At 42.0% G+C, this 26,931-nt stretch overlaps 1 protein-coding gene across 1 annotated transcript in view; it reads right to left on the reverse strand.

Annotated features, from left to right (window-relative positions):
* TBX15 (T-box transcription factor 15) overlaps positions 1-26,931 on the reverse strand; it is a 133,743-nt gene that overhangs the window by 21,683 nt on the left and 85,129 nt on the right. Inside the window, exons 3-7 of the mRNA XM_048819745.2 lie at positions 19,436-19,537; positions 17,945-18,116; positions 17,328-17,495; positions 11,560-11,624; positions 67-164 (exon numbers count right to left, since the gene is read on the reverse strand). Of these exons, the coding sequence (XP_048675702.1) occupies positions 67-164; positions 11,560-11,624; positions 17,328-17,495; positions 17,945-18,116; positions 19,436-19,537 (605 nt within the window). The remainder of the gene's footprint in view (positions 1-66; positions 165-11,559; positions 11,625-17,327; positions 17,496-17,944; positions 18,117-19,435; positions 19,538-26,931) is intronic.

Raw genomic sequence — 26,931 nt, forward strand, 5'->3', positions numbered from 1 at the left:
GCTGGACAATATAACATGGCTTTTGCCTCCCTGCCACCATTTTTTGCCCTTTATACAATGGCTCACCTTGCTGTTTCTGCATGGTAGTGAAATCTTCAAAAGTGAGGGTGCGCACAGGGGGCCTCCAGAAAGCATATGTTTCCATAATGGCCTCCAGGCCAGTTCTGTGGAATGAAAATAGAGCAAGGAAAGAAAATGTCAAACAGCTAGCAAGTATATCAGCTTCAATAAAGAAATAGTCCTAACCTCATTTGACAAACTGCCAATGGCCACTGTAAGGTCACCTTGACATCTGTGAATTCCTCAAGCAAGCCCTACTGCACAGGTGTTGTTCACAAGAATAAAACTGAATTTTCCCAGTCCAGGATAAGAATAGATTGTATCAGTATTCCAATTATTTTTCTTTTTAACCAGGACCCTAAAATCTCTGTACTTTTCATGGGCAAAAGTTTTGATGTTTAGTTCTTTGCTGCTGACTTTTCCAAGCTGTGCAGCATGAAATCTGTGTGTGTGTCTCTCTCTCACTCACACACACACGCAAGATGGGATTCAGCCTAGTGAACCTCAAGAAGATGTGAGGAAGGAGGATTTTTTATGAAATTCTCCCTCGCCCTTTCCCCCATATTTTGGATACTTATCTGAACCATGTTCATTTCAAAATCAGCCTGGAACCCTAGCCTAAGGAGGGGCTCTCGGGAGATCCCCACTGCTTTCTAGTTTTGCCTGGGTCAGAAATGCAGTGAGAGGCCTTTTCTTGGGATGGCTGGCACCTCCACTTTGGGTTCCTAGCCCAAAACAAATGCAGAAACAGACAGGAAAAAAAAGCAAGCTGAAATTTTCTTGGCTTCCTAAAGTGGTTGGGTTTTACCTTGAAGGTGTCAGGTGGGTTATTAGTTTACAGCTATCCTTAAATGCCTTGATTTTAAGTTCCTAGTATACAGTTAGGGCTATGAAGAAGAGTTAGCAGGAACAGAACTGTATGGTCTTTATGGAATCCTCCTCCCCAAATATGTTCTCCTTTCTAGAGTGAAATCTGCTCAACTCATCCCACGATTGCTTCATTTCTCTCTGTCTTTCAATGGCACGTTGGCTCCCCTGTACTGATTAAGCACAGCTAAGCGATGCTTCATTAAATGTGCAAATGCATCCCCTTTCAGTGCAAGTGGCTCTAACATCCCCAGAGCCTCTCAGCCCACTGACTGCTGATACTGTAGCTGGCTTTTGCCTTTGAAAATGTCTTCCTGCACATGCCTCCACTCACTTAGTTAACTTTTCATAGTTGCCCCGGAAGCTTGGATGCTTTAAATATATTGGAGTTGGCAAACCAAACTCTCTGTATTTTAAGAGGAGGTTTAGAGGAAAGATTGTTGCTTGGTGTTTATTAGCTGCTAAGCTGTTAGAAGTAGGAACAGAAGACATCTCCACATAGCAGGCTCGCACCAGCACTGAATATATTACAACACAACTATTTGGTTAATACGGAGGCCTTTGGCAGCTCATGGAGCTCAGAGACAACAAGACAAAATAACCCGTGAACCGAAAAGCTAAGCCTAGAACTGTGTGTTGAAGCTGCATGTAAGCTGCTGGCATCCCCCGGACCTTACAAATGTCTTCTCTCCTTTGCTGAGAAATCAGCTCCCGTGTCACGCCAGTGTGTTAGCTCTTTCTGCTTCTCACACAGAAAAGTGAAGCTGTGGAGAGACAGGTACAGTTTCTTGGCCTCATGAAACCATCAAAAGCCCAAACCCTGAGGGAAGATTTCCTGTCACATGAAAACTAAAGGGAATAAAGGTTCCAGCACTGTTAACTTGGCTGTTTTGCATGTCCCATACCGAACAATAACACGTCAACCCACATTACTCACTAGAAAAGAGGATCTATGCACAACTTGGCTGAGTTAATTGTGTTCTTAAACCCTTAGCCTTTTCATTCTCTGCGCCAGAACCTGACCTCCAGCGCCAGTGTGCCAATGTGGTCTCCAGTCAAGCTGTGGCTCAGAGGAGCAGAAATGCCCCTTCCCCATCCTGGGTCCTGCACCAAGCATGGCTCAGCTTGACCCCGGGCTCTAGCTCTCTGAGTCTAACTGTATAGCCCTTCATTGTAATTACACAGGTTTTGGTATTTCGAGGGAAAAAAGGGAATAATTTGGAACAAATGAAAAGCAAAACAGAACTAAAATGCAGAGCTCTTTGGTGAGTAGCGCTTTCAGTCTCAGAACTAAACTGTACCCATTAGGTACAGCTCAGAGTAAAGGACCGTGTGGAGCTGCACCATACCAGGGGCACCATGGGAATACCCACCTGTAGGGGAAGTGAGCCCATCGATACACAAGGTCATCCCACTCTGTGTGCCAGTGTAGAGGGGTGGGCAAGGCCAGAGCCCTGCTTCCTCTCTGTCCCATTTAGTGTGCTCCAGTGGGAATAGGAGTAGTTGCTTATGCAATGCATCTAACTATAAATGCTCAAGTCATGCAAGCAGTGTGTGGCAGAAATAGAAATGTAACCTAGTTCTCCTGTGTGCTAGTTTACTGCCTGAACCACAAGGCCATCCTTTCTCTTCCCGTAGTCCCCTGCCTCATTCACTGCATAACTACCAACAACTGCAACAAATGAGATAGGATTTCTCCACACAACAGCCACATTTACTAAACAACTCTGCCTTATTCACCTTCCATTCTTTTCACTGAATGAGGTGGGGGTCCTCTGGAAAAAGTAGTATGTGATCGTGTAATTAAAGAGTGTATCATGCATATGCACAAGGGGGCAGAATTAAGATTTCATGAGCTACTTTATTTCCTTCTTTCCCTAACTTTTGAGTCCTTAACTTTGCAACCTTAATAATATTGTTTTAGTGCAGTTTTTCTGTGTAGATTTTCCTATTTTTATTTTTTTAAGAAAACTGAAGAAAAAAATTCCATCATTAGCAACTCTAATGAACATCCCCCCCAAGAAAAGATGATCAACTGGGTTTGACCCCAGGATCTCCAGAGCCATAGCACTGACCTCTACCACTGGAGCTAAATCAGTTACTTCATTAGCTACTATCAGTACCAGGCTTTTATTTTGTATGTGCACTAGCCACTAAAGGGGGAAACGACAGGCACTCTCTAAGCAGGTTACATAAATGTTTGCAAGAGGGCAGCGATAGGGGAGTGTTGTCTAGTGGTTATAGCAGGGGATCAAGAGTGCTATTTGTTAAGGATGCTTTTCTTTTACAAAGTGCTCTTTCACTGTTGGGTTGCAAAGCTCTTTGGCCTTGATTCAGCAAAGCACTTAATCATATACCCACATGTTATTAAAGTAAATGGGATTAAGACACACTTAAAATTAAACAGGTGCTTAAGTGCTTTTCTGAATTGGGATTACTCAACATGCTGAGCTCCTCTGAAATATCTAACTACTTATTTTGGTGCCTGAAGGGGAGCTGCTGTGCTCTTTTGAAAACCTGGCCCACAGAGCACTGGAGTAACCGCATAATCTCCATTTTCCTTTTCACAGGACCGCACTCAAAATTCCAACTCTCTGTCCAGCCACAAATCCTCCCCCTCTCACACCATCTTTATGAAGTAGGGGGGGAAATATCTGAAGAGGATTCATTGCCAGCTTTATTTTAATAAGGTTGGACCCTTTAATAGGTATCCAGAATTTGCTCTCTTTTTTTCACTTGATTTTTTGATTTTCAGTGCTATAAAGTTTTAATACTGGGCAATAAATGAAAGTTCCATTGTCTGAAAAATGAAAAAAGATGTCCCAGCTATCTGTGTGTGTGTCAATAATCTATTCCATATGGCTGGCCCGGCCATGCCTGCTGCACACAGAATTCATGTCACCATTTCATTGTTCACTCAGGAAGCCAATCCATAGGCTCCAAGTATCCTTCCTGCGTCTCCTTCCCTATCCAAAGACTCCGATTGCTCCTGGCAGAGCCTACCCTTCTCAGCTGCCAGAGATCTAGGTAAAGGGAAGAGTCATTGCATACCCATGGCTTAGGGTTTTCTTTCCCTTTGTCCTCTCCCCCTACATTTGTAGATTGTTACTTTTTAACAGGTAAGCTGCCTCTTGCTGGTTGCAGGAAATACCACATCCCAGAGGAATGAGGAGCCCATGCAAAAGGGATTCAAGCAGGCCTCCAAAATATGTCTTGCAATTTTGCATCTGTAGATTGGCTAGCTAAACATTCAGCTACCTGATCTGTATGTGCAATTCAGAAGCTATTTTAGAAAATTGTGGTTTCCACGCTCCTGCCACTTTTCAGGAAATCAACCAAACCATACCTGAGTCTAACTATTTATCTTAGGTACTTGTCTAGCCCCCATCACCCTGCTATCTGTTCACCTCACTTTTTTTCATTTATTTACCCTCACAACATACCTGTGAGGTAAAGCAGTATCTTATCTTATCACGATTTTACAGATGGGGAATTGAGGCACAGAGAGACTTGCCCAAGATCACACAGGCAGTGTGTGGCAAAGGAAGGAATTGAATCTAGGTTTCCTAAGTATTAGGTTATTCCCCTAATTGTCCTTTCAAAAAATAGTAAGATCACTAGCTACCATCAACTAATATTCTTTAAATGCTAAAATTTTTAAAGCCAAGCTCATCACACTGAGCTCTTGGGCACACCGTTTTTTCCTCCAAACTGTTTGTTCCTCTTCCTCCAAACACATTTCCAGGTAACCCAGGCAGTGAGCTGTACAGGGATCAGTTCTTTCATGCAAATGGCCTAGAACCTGAGGGAGACAGGCAATGAAGTAGAAAAGCAGGGAGCAAAGAACATTCCAGGCATACGGCCATGCTAACCCAAGTTTCACCCCATCCTCATTAGGTCTATGGTTGGCTTGTTGGTTCATGATTTATAATCTGCCTGTTGTCTCATCGTTTCTGAGCTCCACAAGCAGCCAGAGACCACCTTACAAACCACAGAGCTTTGCTGTAATGTATTCAGCATTAGGGCAGGGATTTTATGAGGCGAGATCTTCCTCAGATGGATTTGGATAGTCATACAATCATACAATTTCCCCAAGGCAGCAATTAATTCAGTCTTGCCTTGCACTATCAAGCCAGGTTCTGCCCAAATGGAGAGTTTGGGGGGAAAGTTATGAGCAAACGAAAACCAAAGGTTTATAATGGAGACCCATTTTGCAGTTTTAACGGCAATATCTAGTCCCTGTGGATGCTGCAGGAGGGAATAAAAATGAAAATGGAACAGTGTAAGAAACATTAAAAAAAAAGTAAAGGGGCAGCTTCTATTTCACAGTCATGGCCCCACCGCCAAGCAGAAAGGCAGTTTCTATGGGGAAAAGCTCAACAAAAAGAGGAGGCAGAATATTTTCCTCTTTTCATCTTGTGCTAGTTTTCCCTTTGCTTTATTTGTTCTGCATCACCTGTTGAAAAACTTTAGTGAAAGACATGATAGCAAGATTCAGTGATGCTGACACAGTTCCCATGAAGCTTGCAGAGAGGAGCGCAGCTTCACAAGTCATTCTGTAGCTCCCACTGGTGTTTGTTTATTAAAAGGGAAAGAGATTTTAATACGAAATCTCAATGAGAAGCTGTGTGCATTCCTCCTTCAGAAATGGGCCTTTCTCAAATTATGCCAGTTTATTTTTCAAAAAAAGACAGCTACATTTTAAGGGGAATGTTTTCCAGCTGCAACCTGGATGCTGCAACTGACAAAAATGGTTGGGGGACAGAGGAGAAGGCACAGAATACCACATGATAGTTCTTCCTGTCAGCCCCCTCCAAGATGAGGCTGGAGCTGGGGGTTGAGGGAAGGAAGAAGACTTAGTTAGCATAGTTAAGAGCCCCACACACTCAAAGGATCCATTCCACACTGTGTTCACTCCAGTTCTCTAGTTTTCGCACAGTTTGGATCTGAATCCCTTTTTCTCTTGTGTGTGTGGGGGGATGTACATGTGTCTGGGTATGTGTGTGCAGGGAGCAGGTGTTTGTTTTTTGGAGAAACGTTCTAAGTGTTACAGAAAATTTCTCAACCTGGCTGAGAATTGTAGTAAAATCTTGGCAGGCCCAGCATTAGTAGGACAGATGCTTTCATGTTATATGTGCTCTCAGGTTCCTTCCCCTGCCTCTTCTTTAAAACTCCAGGCTACTCTCTTTGATGTGTAATACCTTAAAGATTTTAATTCCTCTTTACATCAGCAGAGAGCGTTATGAGTTCTACCCACAGCTGCAGCCATGTTACAATTTCTTAACCTTCCTTAAGTCAATGAGCCACAAGCTCCCAACCTTTTCAGCGAACTGTCCAAATTCACCAGACTAAGACCTTGTCACTGCCCTCAGTCTCCCATTCAGCTATGCACTGTGTCACGCCTTATTCTTGCCACTGTGAGCAACTCAACCTCCACTGAGCGGAGACATGAAGCAAGATTGCAACAGGAAAAAGGATAAACACTCATCATTAAGAAAGGAGACCAGGAAAACAGTCGCATTCCTGAAGTATCAGAACTGCTATGTGTGCCCTGACATGGGAATCTCTGATCTAAACAGGGATGGTGTTAGCTCACTTTCCCTAAACCTAATGTGAGATGAGAACATAGGAAATTACATATCAGATCAGACTAGTGATCCTCTTAGTCCAACAAGATGTTCTGTCTCCCCACAGTCACCAGCACAATGTTTACCCTATATATTATTATTAACTAAAATCTACATTCAAAGGATATTAAGGTTACAAAGTCAAGCACTAAAAAGTTAGGAAATGCCAGAATTAAGATTGCCTGTACCATCGTAATTTGCCACCCTTGTGCGTACGCATTATGATACAGTCTTTAATTACAAGATCACACACTGTTTTTTCCAAAAATGACACACATACACACACCCCGTCGCCTCATTTAGGAAACTTGGGAACCAAAATTGTGTGGGCCAACTGGGGGCATTGAGAATGACTCATATCTTGTCCTGACAAATTTTCCATAAGACCCGAAGTAGAAGTGGCAAGAGAGGGAAGGCAAAGTTCAGATGGTCAGACCACAGAAGGAGGAAGGCATCACCCTGAGAGTGACGTCCTAGGGCTCCTGCGTAGCAGTATATTTTGCACTTCCTGTATGAGAAGTGAACAGATCCCTGGTGGGTGTTCCCCACTGAGCAAAAATACTGCTCACTGCTGAGTTATTTAAAACTCACTCTTGATAGTAAAGTGTCTGTTATGGGTGTCGACCAACATTTTTTGAGTCCCTGGAAGATAAACTGCTGATAGGGTGATTTGATTCCTGATGCACCAATTCCATAGGGTGACTGCTTCTGCACACAGAGGAATATATCTCACTGCTCCCTGTTTGTTGATGTCAAGGACAGTTTCATATTGTCCAACATTATGGGTATCTGGTGATGTTATATGAATGGGAGAAAGGCTTTGCAAGCCTCTCAGACAGCCCGCAATTCTAAAATGTTGATGGGCACCCTGGCTTTTCAGGGTATACAAGTGCCCTGTGTCTGTTCATGTGGGCTCCCCAGCCCAGGAGGGAGGCATCTGTGATGATCATCCTGTCTGGTGAGAGGGAAAGGAAGGGAATGCCTACACATGCTTGATGCGTATTTTTCTACCACAGTAGATATGATATGCTTTTGTATTGCAAACACTGTTTGAAGCCATGCCTGCAGGCATCCAAGATGGAGTCTGGCAAATGGCAAAATGTAAGAACATGAAGCTATATGTCCCAGGATTGAAAGACAAGTTCTGACTGGCGCTCGAGGGTTTTGCGTGACCTGATCTATGAAATCGTCCATCACTTGGAATCTGTCCATTGGTAGATAAGCTCTTGCAGAGACTGAATCTAGAGACTGATGAAGTGTATAGTCTGTGTTAGAGTGAGGACAGACTTTTCCAAGTTTACACTGACCCCTAGGGAAGACAGGAGCTGAAGCATTAACTTGTAGACTTGTAGACTTCCTGATGTGTTTTGGCAATGAGAAGCCAGTTGTTGAGACAGTGGAAGACAGCGCGGTCCCCCTCACATGAAATGGGCAGCTACTACCAAGAACCCGGGGGCAGTTGCAATGTCAAATGGGAGTACTCTGTGAAACTGAGAAAATGTTGTGAGTGAGGCGAATGTTCACCTGAGAGTACGTGCCCTTCATATCGAGAGCTGTAAACAACATGTCCTTTTCCAGGGATGGGATTATAGATGCCAGCGTGACCACGCAAAATTTCAGCTTGCACATAAAGCAGACCTCATGGCAGAAGGTGCACTCTTTTCTGAATTCGGCCAACGTACACGGAGGTCCCCTGATGTGGGTCCAACCATGGCCTCATGGCTTTGTCCATGAGGTGATTTTTGAAACAGAGTTCCTGCCCCTCACAAGTTCAACTGGAGAAAGAACTGATACTGCGCCTTGCTGCAACACGTACTTCCCTGAGGCAGTATAGGGATCGTTGTTGCTGACCAAGAAGGAGCATGGGCAAGAAGCAAAGATTTTGAACCTTGGGATTCTGGGCATAATCGAATACCCATAATGAGGTGGGAGTTCCCTGGGATGGGGAATCTATTTAACTATATAACTTATCTAAAACTGTAGAGTAAAAAATTCTAAATTATTAGATGGATATAGATACGGATACAGATATATAGATGAAGGTCCAGATGCTGGAGGTTCCAATCCTGGCCATCAGGCAATAAGAAGGAACTGGAGAGGCAGTCAGCCCACTCTGCTATTTATGTCCTCAGCTGGATGCATGAGGAGAGCAAAGATGCACACATGGACCAACAAACGCTACTTTCAAGAATTCTGACTCAGGGCACATTGAGGCTATGCATACCCACAGAAGAATGCATACAGGGACCAGCACTCAAAGAAGAATCCCAAGTTCCATTACAGGAGCTGGAGAGCAGTGTGCTCTAGCGTTCAGAAACCCTTCTGCCCCTGCTTCCCTCTGAGCCTGACCTCTGCTGCCCCTACTTCCTCCAGCCTGTTCCTGCCCCAGTCCTGTCTCTTCCCTTGTCCCCAGCTCTCAGTTCCATTCCCCTCTGACCCCCAGACTCATTGACCAAGTCTCCTTGCCCAGGCAGTCCCAGCCTCACATATTCCCCACCCTGGGCTCCTCATTCAGTTTCAGTCTTCCCCTCCAGAGTCCTGCTCCCTGCCACTTCCCCAGGAGACTGGAGTCTCCTCCCTAGATTCCTTGTCCCAGTCTCCTTGTCCAGTTTTTCCAGGTTTGGGTTCCTCATCTGATCTCAGTCTCCTTCATGATCAGGATCTAAATCCAAGTCCCCACCCTAAATTCCTTTGCCCATCCAGTCCCAGTCTCTTCTTACTGAATTCTCATCTAACCTCAGCCTCCTTTCCCCCTCACTGGCTCTTCCCCTTCCATCCCTGTTTTTCCCCCACACCGGGCTCCCAGTCCCAGCCTCCTTGCCCAGTCAATCCAAGACTTCCCACACACACTGCCAGGTCCCACTCCCAGTCTCCCTCTCAGACTCCCTTTCTCAGTCTACCCCCTCCACTACCCCCCAGGCCCCAAGTCCAGCTCTTGTCCCTTTTGCATTCAGATCAGGCTGTTTCCTCCCTCTTACTGCCTGGGTGTCAGCAGAAGGAGCTCTGAAAGCACCAGAGAGACAATCTCCCTGTTCTCAGTTCTACTACCCAGCTCCAAGGAGGCCTACAGCAGCTAGGAGCAGCAATTACAGGGAAAGCCCTGTTCAGCCCCTGAAGTCTTTGGCTAGAGCATACTCAGAGCAAATGGAATCTTCAAAGATTTTAGCTGCCAAACTCTAACAAGTCTCTACTCTTATAATGACGTGTGTTCAGCAACGTTAATTATAGGCAGTGTTGTCCGCACCATTTATAATAACTGTGGATGGAATCCTACTTAGTTCTTGGCCTGAGTAATAACTTGTAATAATGAATTTCACAGATAAATCATGCATTGTATAAAAAGTATTTCCTTTATAGGTTTTTAATTTATTGCCTTTCCATTTCATTGAATATCCCTTGTTATGTTTTAGTGCTGGTGAAGTACTGTTCTGTCAAGCATTCTACAATTGAAAAATGCAATTTCATTGAAAATCAAAGTATTTCACAGGGATATTTTGATGAAATTTTTAACTGGAAAAAGTCAAAACATTTTATTTTGACTCTCTTATTTTGTTTTGATAACACTGAAACATTTTGATAGGTAAAATGTTTTGTTTCAATTTTCCCATTTTGATTAATTTTGTTTTGATTTTATAGGAAAATATTAGTGTTAATATTTGTCTAAATTGTATAATTTTATACTATAGCTACTATTTTAATATAAGGGTCTAAACAAAATGAACTGACATTATTGAATTGAAATACTGCCGTGTTTCCAAATCAAAACCTTTTGGAATTTTTGTTTTGCAGAAAATTTTGAAGTTTTGGTTTGTCATTCCAATTCTGAACAGTTTCTTTCCCCCAGCATTTTGGAATTCCCCACTGAATGGAAATTCTGGTTTCTGACCAATTCTAAGTATGACAAAGAGGAGATAGAACCACTTAGTTTACTCTCTCCGTGATATTTATTATTTTGCATGCTTCCATCATGTCTCTTCTAATTTGTCTTTCTAAATTTACAGTCCCAAACTTTTTAGTCTGTCTTCATTTAAAAGTCTCTCCATGCTGCTAACAATTTTTATCATTTATTTTTAAAAAACTCAACAATATTTTTGCTATATCTTTATTAATTATGGAAGGCCCTATATATATTATGGTACTATGGAAGTAGTAAATAATAGTTATAAATGACTTGGAAGAGAGAGCAAAGACCACAGCAATTAAATCAGTAGATAATACTAAATTGAGAAGAATGCAAACTTCAGAGAGAATAGAAAAATAATACAACAGTACCTAAAGAATTTGATACATGACTAGATAATAAAAAAATAAGAATTAACTTGGAAAAACTCATTGCTAATATAGGTCATAAAAACTAATGTGAAACACAAACAAAATGGAAGGAAGTGCTCTTGGAAGAAGTAGTGCTGAAAGACACAATGAGATGATAGTGGACAGTAAATTAGACATGAGTTTAAAATCTGATATATCAGGAAAATAAACAATTGCACTTTGGGGCATAATGTCATGACGCAGGGAAATGATATCTATCTCTCTTTATAGGGATCTTGTGTAACAATGCCTAGAACATTGCATTGAGTTCTGGACACCAAGTTACCTGGAAAATACTGACAAACTGAAATACATTCACTGAAAAGCAACAAAATGGAAGAACTTGACTTGTGAGGAGAAATGTTTAATCTGGTTATTGTGTTTTCTACTGATGCCAGCAGTACATAGTGGGTGTGTTTAAGCAAATTAAAACAGCCATTCCAAAGTTCTGTGGTAACTAGTTTACAGCAAGTATCAGAGGGGTAGCCGTGTTAGTCTGTATCCCCAAAAACAGCGAGGAGTCTGGTGGCACCTTAAAGACTAACAGATTTACAGCAACTTTCTTTTACTGTAAAACTGAATTACCCAACAAAGAGCTTTCCTGGGACTTAAAAGGGATTTTAAAAAAGGGAGTGTAAGGGGTACAAGGAGAAAATGAGCTTAACAGAAGGAAAGATAAATGAGATCTTCTTACCTGTTCCTCCCAGAATCTCTGAATCCTTTAGCAAAAGGGTTTCGGTCAATTTTTAATCGAGTGATCTGCAAAGGAAGGAACTGAGAATTAGCAGTTGTTTGAAGATTTTTATTTTGAGAGCAACTAAACTATCCTTAATGCCCTAATATATGCTGCCTCTATTCATCCAACATGTTTTTTATTTTCTACTTACTAACTTCCCAAACAATGCTAAGGAGAAAAGGCAACAGCAAAGCACAGAGTACAGCCTCCAGACATTAGGCAGAACTGCAAAACCCAGGATGGTCCCAACCAGAAGGGGGCTATTGTTTGCTCTGCTTCTTGGTGGTTGGTGATTCATAACTACTCAAAGTTGGGTTAGTTAGTTTCCCTGGCCATTCTGATAGCAACAGTCCTATTTGTGTTTGATAATTGTTTCAGGATAGAGATATCTTGGGGTTGCAGAGTATATACATATAATAAATCAACAGCACCCCAGAGCCAAACATGGCCACACTAGAATTACTGCTCCTGAATATGGCTCTTTGAGCCACAGTCAACCTTGTGTAACTCCATTCCACCAATTTCAATAATAGAGATGAAACTGACTCTTTCATTGTGCAAAATTAGGCTGTAAATCTCACAAGAATAGGCTGTGATTTGTGACACCCTCTCCTGAGGATCATTGCCTCCTGTACAGAATTTTGAGCATTTCCCATCTTGGCTGAAAATGAAAATGACAGAAACTTACCTGCACATTTCAGACCTTAGAAAAAGCTTTGGTGTGAGTTCAAGTGCCAGATGGTGAAGGTTCAAGGGGATGATGTACAGCTGGTTTCTAAACCAGTTCTCTGGTCCCTACCTCAAAGCCATTAATCAGAATCTTTTAGAAATTATTCAAGTTTGTGTCCCACTTTAGGACATTACTGTTACTTATATACTGTTATAATGTACATGGCACTGTACAATAGATTGAAGGAGTCAAAGATCAGAGACCTAGCCCCGTAGGACTGAAAGCACCCCTGTATTCACACCCTATAATTCATGTAATAACCTTTGTGCAAAATATGCCTTGTGAAGCATCATTTAAAAACTAGGAACACACCGATAATCAATATTCTTGTGTAATATATGTATGAAATGCATATTAAGAGTTATAAACATAAGCTGAAATTATTACTACAGTGTGTTTACCAGATAAGTCTGGGTAGTGGGTATGCCAGTTTCTCAAAGACAAAGAACAAGCTGATGCCTCTAGCCCAGTGTCATCAAAGGTGATTGTCAATCACCTGTCAAGTGGCCATTCCTTGGCAACGAAAGGGGGGAAGGAACAGATTGATGTGCCTTTTAACAATCAACAACATGGATCCTCTTTCACCACAAGACCCCATGTCTCCATCCTCACAGCTGGAGTGAGCTTTATCTAGGGGTAACCTCAGGAAAATGAATTTCAAAGGGTGACTGGACTACAAAAGTGAGGGGCAAAACACCCCAGCTTATCTCTCTCTTTCACCTAACAAGACAAAGGAACCAGCCTTTTGATTTTTGGGGGAGAGCCTGACCTGAGAATTTGGTCAACCATGTTGCTGGGAGCCTGTGGTAAGGATTTTACCTTGAACCAAGTGTAGCTTAAGTTTGAACTACAAGAAATGTTTTACCTTTATTTTTTGTAACCATTTCTAACTTTAATACCTTATACTTGTACTCACATGAAACCTATCTCTTTGTAGTTAAATAAACTTGTTTTATTTTTAATCTGAACTAATCCAGTGCTGTGTTTAAACTGAACTGTTTGGTAACTCCAGTTAAAGTAGCAAATTCTTGAATATTGAGCCTTTATGGGAGCAATGGACCTTTAATATATGAACTGTCCAGCAGAGGGCTGGACACTGCAGAACACATGTTTTGGGGCGAAATCTAGGAATGGGAGTGTATTGGGATCACCCAGCAAGTAGTAATCGAGGCTGGTGGAAGCCAGAGTGTGACTGGAGTGTTGCTGACAGGCTGCTGGATCAGGGCTGCAGCTATACACAGACATTCAGGGTGTGACCTGCATGCTGGTAGGCTGTTTGTCAGCAACCCTGATTGGGAGCTACAACAGCAAAGCACTGTGAGGCACGGCAGGTCTCAGGGCAAGAAGTGACAGACCCCTCACTGGACTGGATTGCACCCTACAATGTGACATACCCAAAAGGTTCAAAATCAAAAGTGGGTAAAATATGAAATAAAACAGTACATATCCTTAAACTGTAAGGCCAGAAGGACTCATTATGAGAATCTAATCTGACCTCCTGCATAGCACGGGGCATAGAACCTCACCCAGGAAAAAAGCCAAAGGTCCAACAATTATTAATTGTAGGGCTAGGGCCTGCCTGGGATTTGAATCAATGATCTCTCTCACCATAAGTGAGAAGCAGACCCGTAAGCCACCAATGTACCCTAAAACTGGTTAGGAACTGAACCTATCACCTTCTACACCCCAAGACACTATCTTAGGGTGACCATACATCCTGTTTTGGCTGGGAAAGTCCCCTTTTTAAGCCCTGTCCCTGACATCCTGACTTTTTTGGTTGAACGGGGTATTTTTGCCTTTTGCTCTTGCCAAAAAAGTGGTGTGTGCCCTGCTAAGAGGGTTCAGAGGAATATTCAGGCGGGGGGGAGGAGAGACAAGAGATGACACCAGCCCCGCATGGCGGGGTTTGGCCAAGCAGATCGGGCCAGCCCCACGCAGAGGTGGAGGGTCTCAGATGATCAGCTGGGATCAGCTCCTCGCTGCGTCCCATTTTCACTTTGAGAAATATGATCACCTTACACTATATTAACCCTACATTAACCAGTACACCTCTACTGACACTTACCATCTACACAGAGTGACTGTGGATATGGCATCAATCTGTCTACTCTATTCAGGATCCTACACCACACACATCACCTTGCAACTGGAAGGCTTCAAAGAAGGAGTGGGATTTGAGGAAGGATTTGGGAATGAAAGGAAAATAGCCTATATTATAATGGGAAACCTCATATTCTGAAATTTTCTCCTGGCCTCCACTTCCCTTTTTTAGATTTCCCAACATACACAATTTTCAGATGGAATGAAAACATGCCAAAAGGCTGTAAATTCTTTGCAGAAGGGAGTGTGTCCCTGTGTTCTCTAAAGTTCTATGGTGCTGTATAAACATTTTGTAATAATGAATTAATTAAATGTGACAAACTCTTTTGAATTGTTTTGACATGATATTGTCACTTATTTCAATGTTGTTTACTTTAACATATAAATTTGACTATATTTCATTGAAAAGAGAAGTGATTCCTAAAGATTGAGGTTACAATGTTATTGTCTGCAAAATAGCTAAGATGAGAAATGTTTTTTTATTACCATTCTTGATTTAAGACAAATTCTTTCATCCCCGCAATCTGTAGCAGCAAACTGCAGACCATATTTTCCTTTCAAGTCAGGCTACATTCATCAGATTTTTCCTTTCAAGCTAATTCATGTTGTCATTCTAGTTTATGATGCTTGTTTATGATATATAACTAGACCACCATGGTATTGACACACTGCATAGGACTTTGTCTATTATGACATCTTACTTCACATGGCTGTGATAAATGCTGAGAATCTGCATTAACACTGACATTTTGATCCCAGCACATATTATTGTTTTCATGCAAAGATGGTGAATGGAGGATCCTTTCAATGAGTTGAGGATCCAAATTAACACTTTCCTAAGCATGCGAAGTATAAGAAGTGCTCTCCAAAATCAAAGCATTTGAGAACCACTGTTCTACCGCCCCTGGTTCTGTGCCCAGCAAGTGCCCCCTCTCTGTGGCTTTCAGACTTCCCTGGACATTCAGGAACTGAGCTCACATTCAACTCATATTCAATTCTACCCAGCTTCCCAGAATCAGGACAACTGCTCCAAGCCCCTTTAAAGTTGTGTGACATAATATGTCCTCAGAACCAAAATGGTAGTGGCAGTTAATGTCATTTTCATCTCCTTCCCTACACCAGCTGAACCTCCTGCACCTTGGGAGTATTCACTCTGATGAGGGCAAGCATTAGCACTGACACCAGCTCTCCCTTGGGATTTCCACTTGGGAAGGGTAGCTTTAATTTACAGCTGGGACACCATAGGGATCAGCACATTACCCTGCTGACCTGACCTCACCTCCTCTCCCGACAGTAATCCCCGCTTTGGGGCTCGGTAAAGACTCTCCACTTTCTGCCTTATGGGCCATGTGCTTGAGCTGCTGGTAGAAACTGCCGCTGAATCCATCCCTATGAAGGTAAAGTCTTTAGAAAGCAAAGTTGCCATCGGTATGGGATTTCTGAACCAGCTATCTCTTCGTCCTTTTACCTCTGGACAATTGGGCTCTTCCCTTTAAGCACAACCCACAGCTCTCAGGCACTGATTCAGACCAGAGTTCTGTAGTTACAGAAAGAGGACCAATTTTTTTCTACACGCCATGGAAGGATGAAAGAGTGAATCAGACTTTCATCAGGGTATGTTTTAGGTAACACAGAACTGGCCATTCTACTCCAAAACTTCCTGTCTTGGTTAAAATCTCAACTACTTGCATTGTCTTATTTTCCTTTCAGTCTCAAGAAATTCATATCCTTTCAAAACATCTTTTTGAAGTCATTCCTAATTAGAACAGGTATGGAATCCTATATAAATAATTTATAATAATTTCCTTAGTGCATCTAGAATGCCCATTTACTCAGGTGAATAAATACAGTTCTCCATGGTAAGCTCTCTGGGGCAGGGACCGTCTGCTTCAGTATTGGTACAGCTTCTGGTTCGTGACTATTGTATGGCTACTGCAACACAAATAAATAATATGGGCTAAGATGCCATTTCTGGATGTTTAAAAGTCTGGATCAAGGAACGCAGTTAGTCCATAATCAAAGCATTATCTGTTCCAGGAATAACTAGTTCTCCAGATCGTAATTTCATGATAGCAATGCCTTTTTCTGAAGGTATACTGAGTTAATGGACGCACCTTCCTGTGGAAAGTGACCAGGTCCTGAAACACTTGTACTTGTAGTGTACTTGTAAGTAAAGTATTAAGCCATTAAGAGCTGCTATGCATAGTGGCCCCTTTCTCTCATCTATGACTTTGTTTTCACTGCCAAAAACCGGTGTGTTTTACCATGGGATAGCTATGAGTATGTCTACACTGTAAAGAAAAACTCACAGCACTGAGTCTCAGACCCTGGGTGAATTGACTTGGGCTCATGCAGGGCTAAAAATAGCAGTGTAGATGTTCTGGCTCAAGCTGGAGACCAGGATCTGAGACTCGGAGTGGGTGAGGGTCTAGCCTGAGCAGCAATGTCTACACTGCTATTTTTAAGCTACTCTGTGAGCCTGAGTCAATTGACTGTGCTCTGAGACTCTGTGCCATGGGTTTTTCTTTGCAGTGTAGACATACCCTAAGATGTGTTAGCTTTACCCACTGTAAAATCCTAGTGTTTTTTACTACGAGGTAGGCAGGTGAGGTCAACACCTTCCCCCTACCCACAATGATTGACCTCCCCTAGCTACCTCAGAGTAAAACTGCAATGCCCTGTGTCTACCTAGGATTTTGCAGCAGGATAGCTAGCCATCTTTTTTTGCAGTGACAACATAGTTTAACTGCCCATACTGTGCATCTTCTCTGTTAGCTAGCTTTCTCAGAGATTTAATTCTCACAGAGACACAGAACATGCTACTATTTTTATAAATACAGGGGAAAACACTGCAGGTGAAGGAGCTGATGGGTCTCAGGGACACACACTGCTTTACCTGCTGGTTTTGATAGGCTGTCACTGTGGTGAAGACAGTTTCAGGGAAGTTGAAAGTTTTCACTCCATCACCTGCAGGGACTGGTTTTGTAGGAGACAGATCACTGCTGAAGTCCTTGCGGATCACATGAACTCGAGGCTGGTACTTGTGCATTGAATGTAGAATTATCTTTAAATAAAGAAGAGAGGGGGAAATTATTTGCCTTCAAGTCTCCTATGCTCGGCTCATAACAACTACATGGGGATGGGGGCAGGCTAACAAATCCCAAGACTTAGACTATTGTGATACAACTGCACAGTCTTTACACTTGTCTGATAACTGAGTGAGATTCAGCCAGTGATCCCTCCGTGGTGTGTGTATATGTGCAACCACCCCAACAAAACTGAGCTCCTATCCAAAGGGAGCCCTGGGACTGGGGGACAAGGGTTTATACATCGATGTGGTTAGGCAGTGTCCCAGAGTGCAAGCAATGGGGCTGGGCAAGAGGCCTTTCTAGCTTGTGTGTGGAATGGTTGCATCCCTGGGCTTGGAGCAGCAGAGCTGAGAAGTGTTATATCTCCCTGGGACACGGTGGGGCAGGGCAAGGGCAAGGGCACTGGGATTAGCTTCTGACTTACGTGGCCTTGATCATCAAGCTCATTGTTGGTCAGCTTGAGTTTGTCAAAACTGACAACCTGCCTCATCCAGGTGTCGCCAGAAGCCAACGAGTCAGGATGGATATACACCCTGGGAGGCACTGGGGAGTCAGCGTTGCCTGCCACCATCCACTTGGAGCTGTGATACACATACCTGAGAGAGAGGGGTGAATCTTTACGGCTAAGGAACCCCAGAGCCAGTGAAGAAGGAACATTGCCAGAGCTCCCCTTCCCCACCACACTGCCATACACGTGCCAAGGCCTCATGCACAGATAGGGGGAATGTGCTTTACTGCAACCTTTCACCTTGCAAATGCAAACCAGATAATTGAACTGAACACATGGACGAGGGATTCCTTATTAAAATCACCTTCCCAGTTCCTTTCAGCTATAAAGCTCTGCCATATGTGCTGTCCCGGCTCCTTAACCCTCTCTGTGCTGGAAAACAAGCCTGTGAAAATACTGCTGAGCACTTCATTATTACTAAAAGACAGACCTGTGCGGGTGGGACCTCTCACACTGGATTGTTCAGCATGTATTTTCAGGGTGGATTGATTTGACTCAAAGTGATTTAAATCACTGATTTTAAACATGTTTTAAACCAGCAAGCAAGAATTCCTAATTTCAATCATCTATTTTCATCTCGTTTTGCAGTTATGCTTTGTAGTTCTTTTCTTAAAGAGAAGATGATTCTCACTGGTTGGTAACCATTAAAACATGTTGATATGCAACTAAATATAGCCTTCACCCTAAATTGGATAGGTCTTTTTGCTACCAGGGGATAAACTGTATCTACACACATTTATTAAGCAATCATATAGTGTCACATATGTTTATTCAGAGTCTTAATTTTTACATTTTTAGTTTATTATTTCTTATTTACTAGATGATGAAATTTTTTTTTCTTTTGATTTGTGTCCACTCTGCTTGGATGGAAATTCAAATGCCTGAGAGCATCAGTGCCTGTGTCACCTGCTACTCCAGTGCTGCATCCAAAATATAGATCTGCAAATAGCTCAGTCCTGACCTGCAGCACTCCCTGCTATTTCAGTCACAGGTTGCCCATCCCATGGCTCTCTTGGTGAGTGATTGCTAATCCTGGTTAATTGTGAAATGCACACAGACCAATAGAGACTAGAAAGAGAAAAAAATATTATTACTTGAATCAGAAGGCAGGGTTTGAATCCTGGTCTCCAGAAATGCAAGGGAGGGAATGTATTAATCCCCTTTCTCAGTGAGACCCTCAGTACGACGGATCAGATACTCAGATAGTTTAAATCAGCATAGCACTACTGATGTCAATGAAGCAATGCTGATTTACACCAGCTGGTGAATCTGACTCAATCTCTCTCTGATTGAAGCATGGACCTTTACACTTGGGTATAGTGGTAAATGTTTTTCCCAATCTCTCATTCTTTGGTATTCTGAGTTTAGCTCTCATGGTGTTCCTCATTGTGCCGTTGAAAGTCTTACCTGTATCTCTTGTTATCCACAGGCACAATGTCCATGGCTATGTAATACTGCTGGTGAGGGTCTAAGCCTGTAATTTTCACTCTCATGGCTGGAAACATTCTCCTAGAAAAATAAAATTAGAAATGAAGAAGAAAATGGTGAATGCAGGAATTATTAGAAAAGCTTGGGAGACTCGTTGGGATCTTGTTTGACAATAGGCAGCAACCATAAGAATATTGCCGCATGAAGGTCCTTTTGTAATGCAGGTCCTTCTTGTAGGACTGACTTATGGGTGGTTATATGACATCAGCTTGGTAAGGGTGCTATAGTTGTTACGTTGGTAGGTTGCCAGATACCTTCTTCTGTTCTAGTTTCCTAGTGCATAGTTCTTCCATAGCTACTTCAGGGTTAATTGTCTTTGACTCACCCATCTTGTTAGATATTGGCATTTAGATTTTTGTCCTTCTGCTCGTGAGTCTTTGAACTGGTAATGCTAATAAAGTATTGTGAGACATGCGTCAATAGTCCAAAAATACTAAATCTGGATCCCTTGAATCCACCAAGGCTGTTTTTATCAAGTTATTTGCTATTTGTACTGACTTTTCTGTTGAGCCCCTACTACCCAGAGTTAAATGAGTTGACATGGTGTACTTGAACTGATATATCAAAAAGTATTGCTGAAATGAGCCCCTCGTGAATTGTGAACCATTACCAACTCAGCTAGAATCCCCCGGAAAGCAACTGTGATTTACAATGAGTTACTACATTGCTTTTCAATGTGCTGTGCAACAACTTACAAAAAATTAAATATTGGTCCACTGATAAGAGACAATCTTTTCTTTCTAATTCAAATAGCTTTGGCAATGAGGAATCTCCTGTGGTTTCAGGGATTGTTTTGCATTCTGTTCCCAATATGAGCTACAAATTTCTCACTTGGATACTTTACCTTCAATGACAACATTCATAGCTGGCCAGAAACAGACATCACAGACTCTCTTCTGACACTTTTCAGTACCCAGGTGGGCACTGTGGATTATGCTTAGCATTTTTTACTTCACGCTGTAGCATGTTGTGACACCAAGCCCTTGTAAAGAATCTGGTTATATGAAGCCATGTCATCTGTATAGCCCCAGAAAGGTTTTTATGCTTGAAGCCACCTGCGCTTTTTCTGGTGGCTGCTCATCTAGCACTACCCTTTCAAGCCATAGTAAAGTTGGGACTTTTTGTGTTTCTTCATTGAGCAGATCAATTTTAGTTCTGGGAACCGGGGTAGTCCTTAAGTCATATTTACCTCCGATTCCCCTTCCTGAAGCTCCTTGCTTTGCTGTTTATAGGCACTCTTAAAAGCACATCTCATATGAATTTGCTTTATTGGGCCTATATTTCACATTTAATGAGAACTTTTGCCATTTCATAATCATTCTCTGAAGTCTAGGCAGTGCTTTGCACATTAGTTTTTGTAATATAAATTCCAGTGACTTATGGACTGGTTCTGTCTTGATTGATTTCTACCCATAAACATACTCCTGAAAATGTTCAAACCCAAAAATCAGTTGTAAGCATTTTTGTTCAATGTAAGCATACTGGGCATAGCTCTGTTGTGATTAGGAAGCATAAGCCACTAGGCAAGCATATCTAGACCAATGCCCAACTCATCCCTCTCCAGAGTGTATTCTCCAGGGCTTTGTTTTACCTAGTTTTAATGTTTTAAGTAATGGGTCCTTTACTACATCCCTTGAGGGACTATTGCACAATCTGGTAGACCTTACGTACCAGATGATTTTTCTTCTTTTCAGCAGAGAAGAGCGACATGCTTGAGAAAAAAAATATTTACATCCTCCTCCCCCCTTTGCTTATCCTTCAAACTGAATTTAACCTCATTAGAGGCATAGGATAAGTCTACACTGCAAACAGAGGTGTGACTGCAGCATGTGTAGACATACCCAAACTAGCTTTGATCTAGCTAGTTTAAACAACAACAGCAGTGAAGCTGAGGCAGGATGGGTGGCAGCACAGGCTAGCAAGTTGAGTACACATCCAGCATCCCGGGCAGGTTTCTACAGCTAGTGTTGCTGCCCATGCTGCTGCAACTCCACTACTATTGTTATGTCAGCTAGCTGGGGTACGTCTACGGGTGCTGCAGTCACACCACTGATGGTGCAGACATACACATAGAAGTTGGGTCAAAGTACCAGGGAGGTTGTAACAGCAACACAGCACATCCTCCTAGCAGATGCCCTGCCCCCCCCACCCCCCACCCCCATTCTCACTTCGTGGCAAATTATCCAGAACTGGGGCCTGAGCAGGGAGTTAGGAAGAAGGAGACAATGGAAGAATTTAACTGTAATTATTCAAACATTTTTAAAGGCTCTGTTGTAGGGGTGTGGGAGATGGGAGGGTATTTTATTCTTTCCCAACCAGTTCACGCTTTCCAGCTGGACAGAGGGTGAGGAAGGAGGAAGTGCCAGTTCATACTCTCTGATGTGCTACTGAGTCACTGCTCCACCTAGTCACAGCTCTTCCACTTTATTCCAAAAAGAAGGAAAATGTAGATTGATTCATTATTGAATCTCACTTTACAAGGGGCATTCACAGGAGGAGAAAAGGAAAAACACGCTGTGGTCACTGGGGCCCAGCCAGCTAGAATGAGAGATATAAAACTGTCAGAAGAATTCTGTGCAGGTGCCCCATAGTGAGAATGTGGATTTATGCACTGGATGGGGTTAGTTTCATAGCTGAACAACTAAATAAATTAAAAAGGAATGATGGACTACCCTAGAGCGGCATTACCTTGTTTCTACCACAATGGCTCGTTAAATCTGTCAAGTCACATGGGTACAGGATGTGGCATTTTACAGCCCAGCTCTTCTTAATTGGAAAGAGGAGGCTATGGAATTGTTTAAAAGATAAGTCATGTTTCAGCGGATTGATGAGGAATCCAGGATTAAATCTGAGGCTCCTTGGGTCTAAATCTGTGTACCACATTGGGAAGATTGAATGCAGTGTATTCCAAGTGACTCTCTCCAAAGCTAAAACCTCAAGTGTAAGGTTGCAGAATAGCCAAAGGGGTTGGTTGCATATGAAATACCTTGTAAAAGATTACCACAGCCCATTCAACAGGCTTAAAGGGTAATCTCTGAGATAATTGGAAAAAAGTTTATGCATCCCCCTGCCTTCATAAAAATGCTACAGCTGAAAAAATTCAGTTTATTTGTAAAGTTTTGTAGAAAATTATTGTTTTCTTTCACCTTGGCTGTAAAAGTAGCTCAAGTTCTTAGACATAAGGAACTACGACTGTGGGCATCCAGCAGGGATTGATGGATGAAAAGGAGGAAATAGAAGAGAATGGGCTAATGACTTCATTAATGTTCAAGTACCCTTCATCTAGAATGATACCAACGAGCTTCACAATTAATAATTGTACTCACAATTGCTGTATGTACGTAAAGGGAATACATAAGTATCTGGTATGGTACAATATGGTGGTTTTATTTTAACATGAATTTGGGATGAACAAGTTACTTACTACTCAGCAGTAAAGTGGTCTTTAAACGTAAGCTTGTATAAAATCTTCAAAACACACACATGCACCATATAGTCTCTCTATATACAAAAAGTCTGTGTGTGGGCATGGTAGCCTTCCGGATGAAATGTGCTTGAATTAAATCATCATCATTAGTTTAGGAATATTTGTGAGGGTTTTTTAAAAAGTATTATTGGCACAGCTGTTCATCTCATTCCTCCTACAATGCCAGGCTGCCATAATACCATGAATTCAAATGTACAGGACTCTTGGGGCACAGAAAACTAAACTAATATTATTTTTAAAATCTCTAATAACTACTTAAAATAGCTTTTGCATATACAACAACACAGTGAGTGTGAGCAACATCTGAGGATCTTTCAGGGCTAGAAGGAAGTGCTAATTTGGGGCAGCCAGCACATTTTCTTGGTTTCAACGTTTTTGTTTAATACAGAGACAAGGTCTCAGTTTTCCTTTGCGACAAGTGTTAACATACTGTGGTGACGGGGATCAGATACATATTCCAAAGTTGGGGACTTCCTCATTCCAATGGTTTAAAGCTCTGGTTTCTAACTTTGCTGAGTCATGAGATACTGGTCCATTTTTCCATCACAGGAGTGTGCCCATCTAGACTCTGGTCAAATTTGATTTTGAGGGAAACACCACATCAGAGGGAAAGAAGGAAACAGTTCTCTGGCAGGTTGTTTTAAAACACAGTGGTAGTTGCTTGAAGCTTTTCAGATGTTGGAAGACGTCCCAGTGTAGGTGGATTAATGAGCAGAGGGAAGGCGAGGGGTTAAAAGTTAAATATAACTGCAATTAGAAAAAAAGCACAAAACAGTCAACTTTGAAACACCAAGCTTCTTGGCTACTCACATTTGCTTCAGCACCAGGCTCATGTAGGGCCTCCAAAACCCAAACTTTATTGGCAAGGGCCTCCAAAACCCAAACTTTATTGCCCACATATCTGGCACCCATGGCATACAGCAGAACTGCTCAGCTGAGCATGCTTAGAGCCAGGACATTGATTATAGGTAGGACCTCTCTTTTAAAGAAGTGAATAATAAGCAGTATGCTTCTGGTCCATATCTAAATCACTTTAACACTTTAATGTTGGTGGGATGGGAGTATATGTTGCTACTGAATGCTAGTTGCTAGTAGCCAGATTTCTATTAAGCAGAATCTTAATGTGTCACCTTGGTATTGCTCATATTGCACAAACTCACTTATGAACTTTGATGCCAAAATTCCTGTCAAAATTCTCAACACCAGATGGAGCTCTTGACTCCCCTCCCTTCCAAACTCATCTCCCCAGACCAGTGTGAGTTGATCAAGCCAAGTGGCAGAGGAGGTAGGGTAAAGTGCTTTTGCTAATGGTGCCCAGATATGAATGCTGGTAGGCTAGGAAGAGAGACTACTTTGTGGAATTTGTTTCTTCTTTGGTCAGCCAGAGCATGTGCCTGTTGACCTTCAGTACATGTACAGTGAAGGGTTTCTCTCTTCTTTCAATGCTTTTGCATGAGTGGACATGATTTGAGGATAGGAAGAAGTCTATGGTTTTGCTCGATAAATTGTGTGTATGGGGCCGGGGGGGTAATATATTTTGTATCATGCCCAGAAATTTTACACTTTGTTAGTGGAAAAATAAATTTAATCAAGGCTGGGATTTTCTAAAGCACCTGAAGTAGCTATCATTGGGATTGCTCAATGGGCTCATGGTACAAAACAGAGAAAGAAGTGTCCCCTTCCCTACTAGACCTTTAAAGACTTAATATTTCCCCAGTTTTGTTCCATATTAAAAATGACTTAAATGAATGACGTATCATCCTACTTACAGTGAAGATCGTTTTAAGACTCTTAACTATTTTAACATTTGCTGCTAAATATCTCAGACAAGGTGTTTCAGTTCTAGAGATTGTTGAAAAATTTGGGGTGAGGGGAGGAGGATCCATGGAAAATACTGACAAAAACAAAGATTTTCCACAGAACATTGACTTTTAAAGGAAAACCTGAAAACTGAAGACTTTCAGTCAAAAACTGAAAGCTCCCCTTGAGAAAATTGAAAAAAAGATATTTCATTTTGGATCATCTTGACCAAATCAAAACATTTCAGGCGGGGGAAATGTCTTATTTCAGGACAGTTCAAAGTTAAAATTGGTCTACCTTTGCTGCTATGGCACTTCATGTTCAGGTGCCTCATGCCCCTATTCTCCCCTAGCGGCCAGGTTCCTCCGCTGGACTCTACTCTCCCATGATAAACCACAGCCTCCTCTCTTGCTGACCCATCACAGAGCATCAAGGGAATCCCGTGAGTGTGGTGCATCATGGGAGATGCAGTCCATCTGGGGAGCTCAGCCCACAGAGCAGAAGGGATGTATGAAACAACTGAACTACAACTTCCATGACATCCGGGGCAGCTCCAGGGATGTGGTTTAATGTCAAACCAAGTTGAAATGAAATGTTTCAATCCAGACATTTTGAAATATTTTGTTTCAATAAAAAAATCTCAAAACAAAATGTTTTCACAATTCCAAATCGCAAGAGTCTGTTTTCAGCCAAAAGTTTTTGGCTGAAAATTTTCATCAGAAATATCTTTTAGTAGAAAATGCAGTTTCTGCACAAATTAAATTTTCCAAAATTTTTGGAGGAATGCAAAAATGAAATATTTTGTTTTGGATGAGTTTGACCCAAATCTAAATATTTCAGTTTGTTGAGCTGACCCAAAATATTTTGTTTCATTAAACTGTAGCTTTCTATGCTGTCACATTGTATTCTGGGAGTTTTAGTTCAGGTGCCTCATGCCCCCCAGAGTCTCCTGTGGGCTGGGATCCCTGGCTGGACTACATCTCCCATGATGCAATGCAGTATCCCTCTGACTGACCCACTCGGTGCCTCATGGAAAGCACATGACTGCAGGCATATCTTGGGAAGTGTAGTCCAGCCATGCAGCTTCTTGTCCATAGAAAAGAGGGGGGGCATGAGGCAGTTTAACAGTCAGAAATGAAACATTTCAGTTGGGGGAATATCTACATGTTTTGTTTCATTCAAAAATGCCACACAACATTCTGCCATCAAAATTTGGTGGAACTTTTCAGTCCACGTAAAATTTCAGTATTTCAACTTTTATCCACATTTGGAATAAAAATAAATATTGCAATATCAGAAATTCCCATGGGACACGCCTGACAATGGCAGTGGAGACACACAGAGCTGACATCTCCTCATAGTAATCACTCATTCTAAGTATGGATCCCAGTATGCACAAACCTGAGGAACAAAACAGGATGTTAGCCCCTTGGTCCCAAAGCCATTACCCACTCTTGTTTCTCAAACTCAGTGGGAATGGGTCTTAATTTAAATTGTAGGAGATTAAGGAACTGCAATTCATCTTCCAAATTTTCTCAAGCTGGGAACTTCAGGACATTTGATGAATCCCAAAAGAGATTTCAGCTCACAAATACCTTTCTCTTGTGCATGCTAGTTAGGTGACTCCTGCAAACAACTGCAGAAGGAAATTGTGCCATAATCCCAGCCACTGCAAGGTTTGAGATCTATAGATGGAAAATATTATATAAGAGCAAGTATTATTATTAAGTTATTCCTGTCACCCCTCCTCTTCTATTTGTGATAGGAGGGCATGTACTGCAGTCTGAAAGAATGACAACACAAAGAGTATTGATGATCCTCTAATGATGAGGGGACCTCAGGTTAGTGATGAGAGAGCCTCAAGAGGTCCCAAAAGTCAGTTTGGTTCTGATAAGTTTTCAAAGGATGGATATTTCCAAACTTTTCCCAAGCTATCTGATCCTCCTGGAGCCACAAAACAATGGTGAACATCCCACAAGAATAGCCTAAAAGGACCAGACTAAGAAATATTTTAATCATTTTCCTCAAACCTTCAGAAAGGTTCTATTTGCGTTTTTGAAAAAGAGGCAGAGCAGTTCATATTTTAGCCAAACTGGCTCACTCATCTTTTATTATTTCTCTGTCCATG

Source organism: Caretta caretta, chromosome 1 (genome assembly GCF_965140235.1).
Source record: "Caretta caretta isolate rCarCar2 chromosome 1, rCarCar1.hap1, whole genome shotgun sequence".
In the NCBI taxonomy this organism is placed as follows: Eukaryota; Metazoa; Chordata; order Testudines; family Cheloniidae; genus Caretta; species Caretta caretta.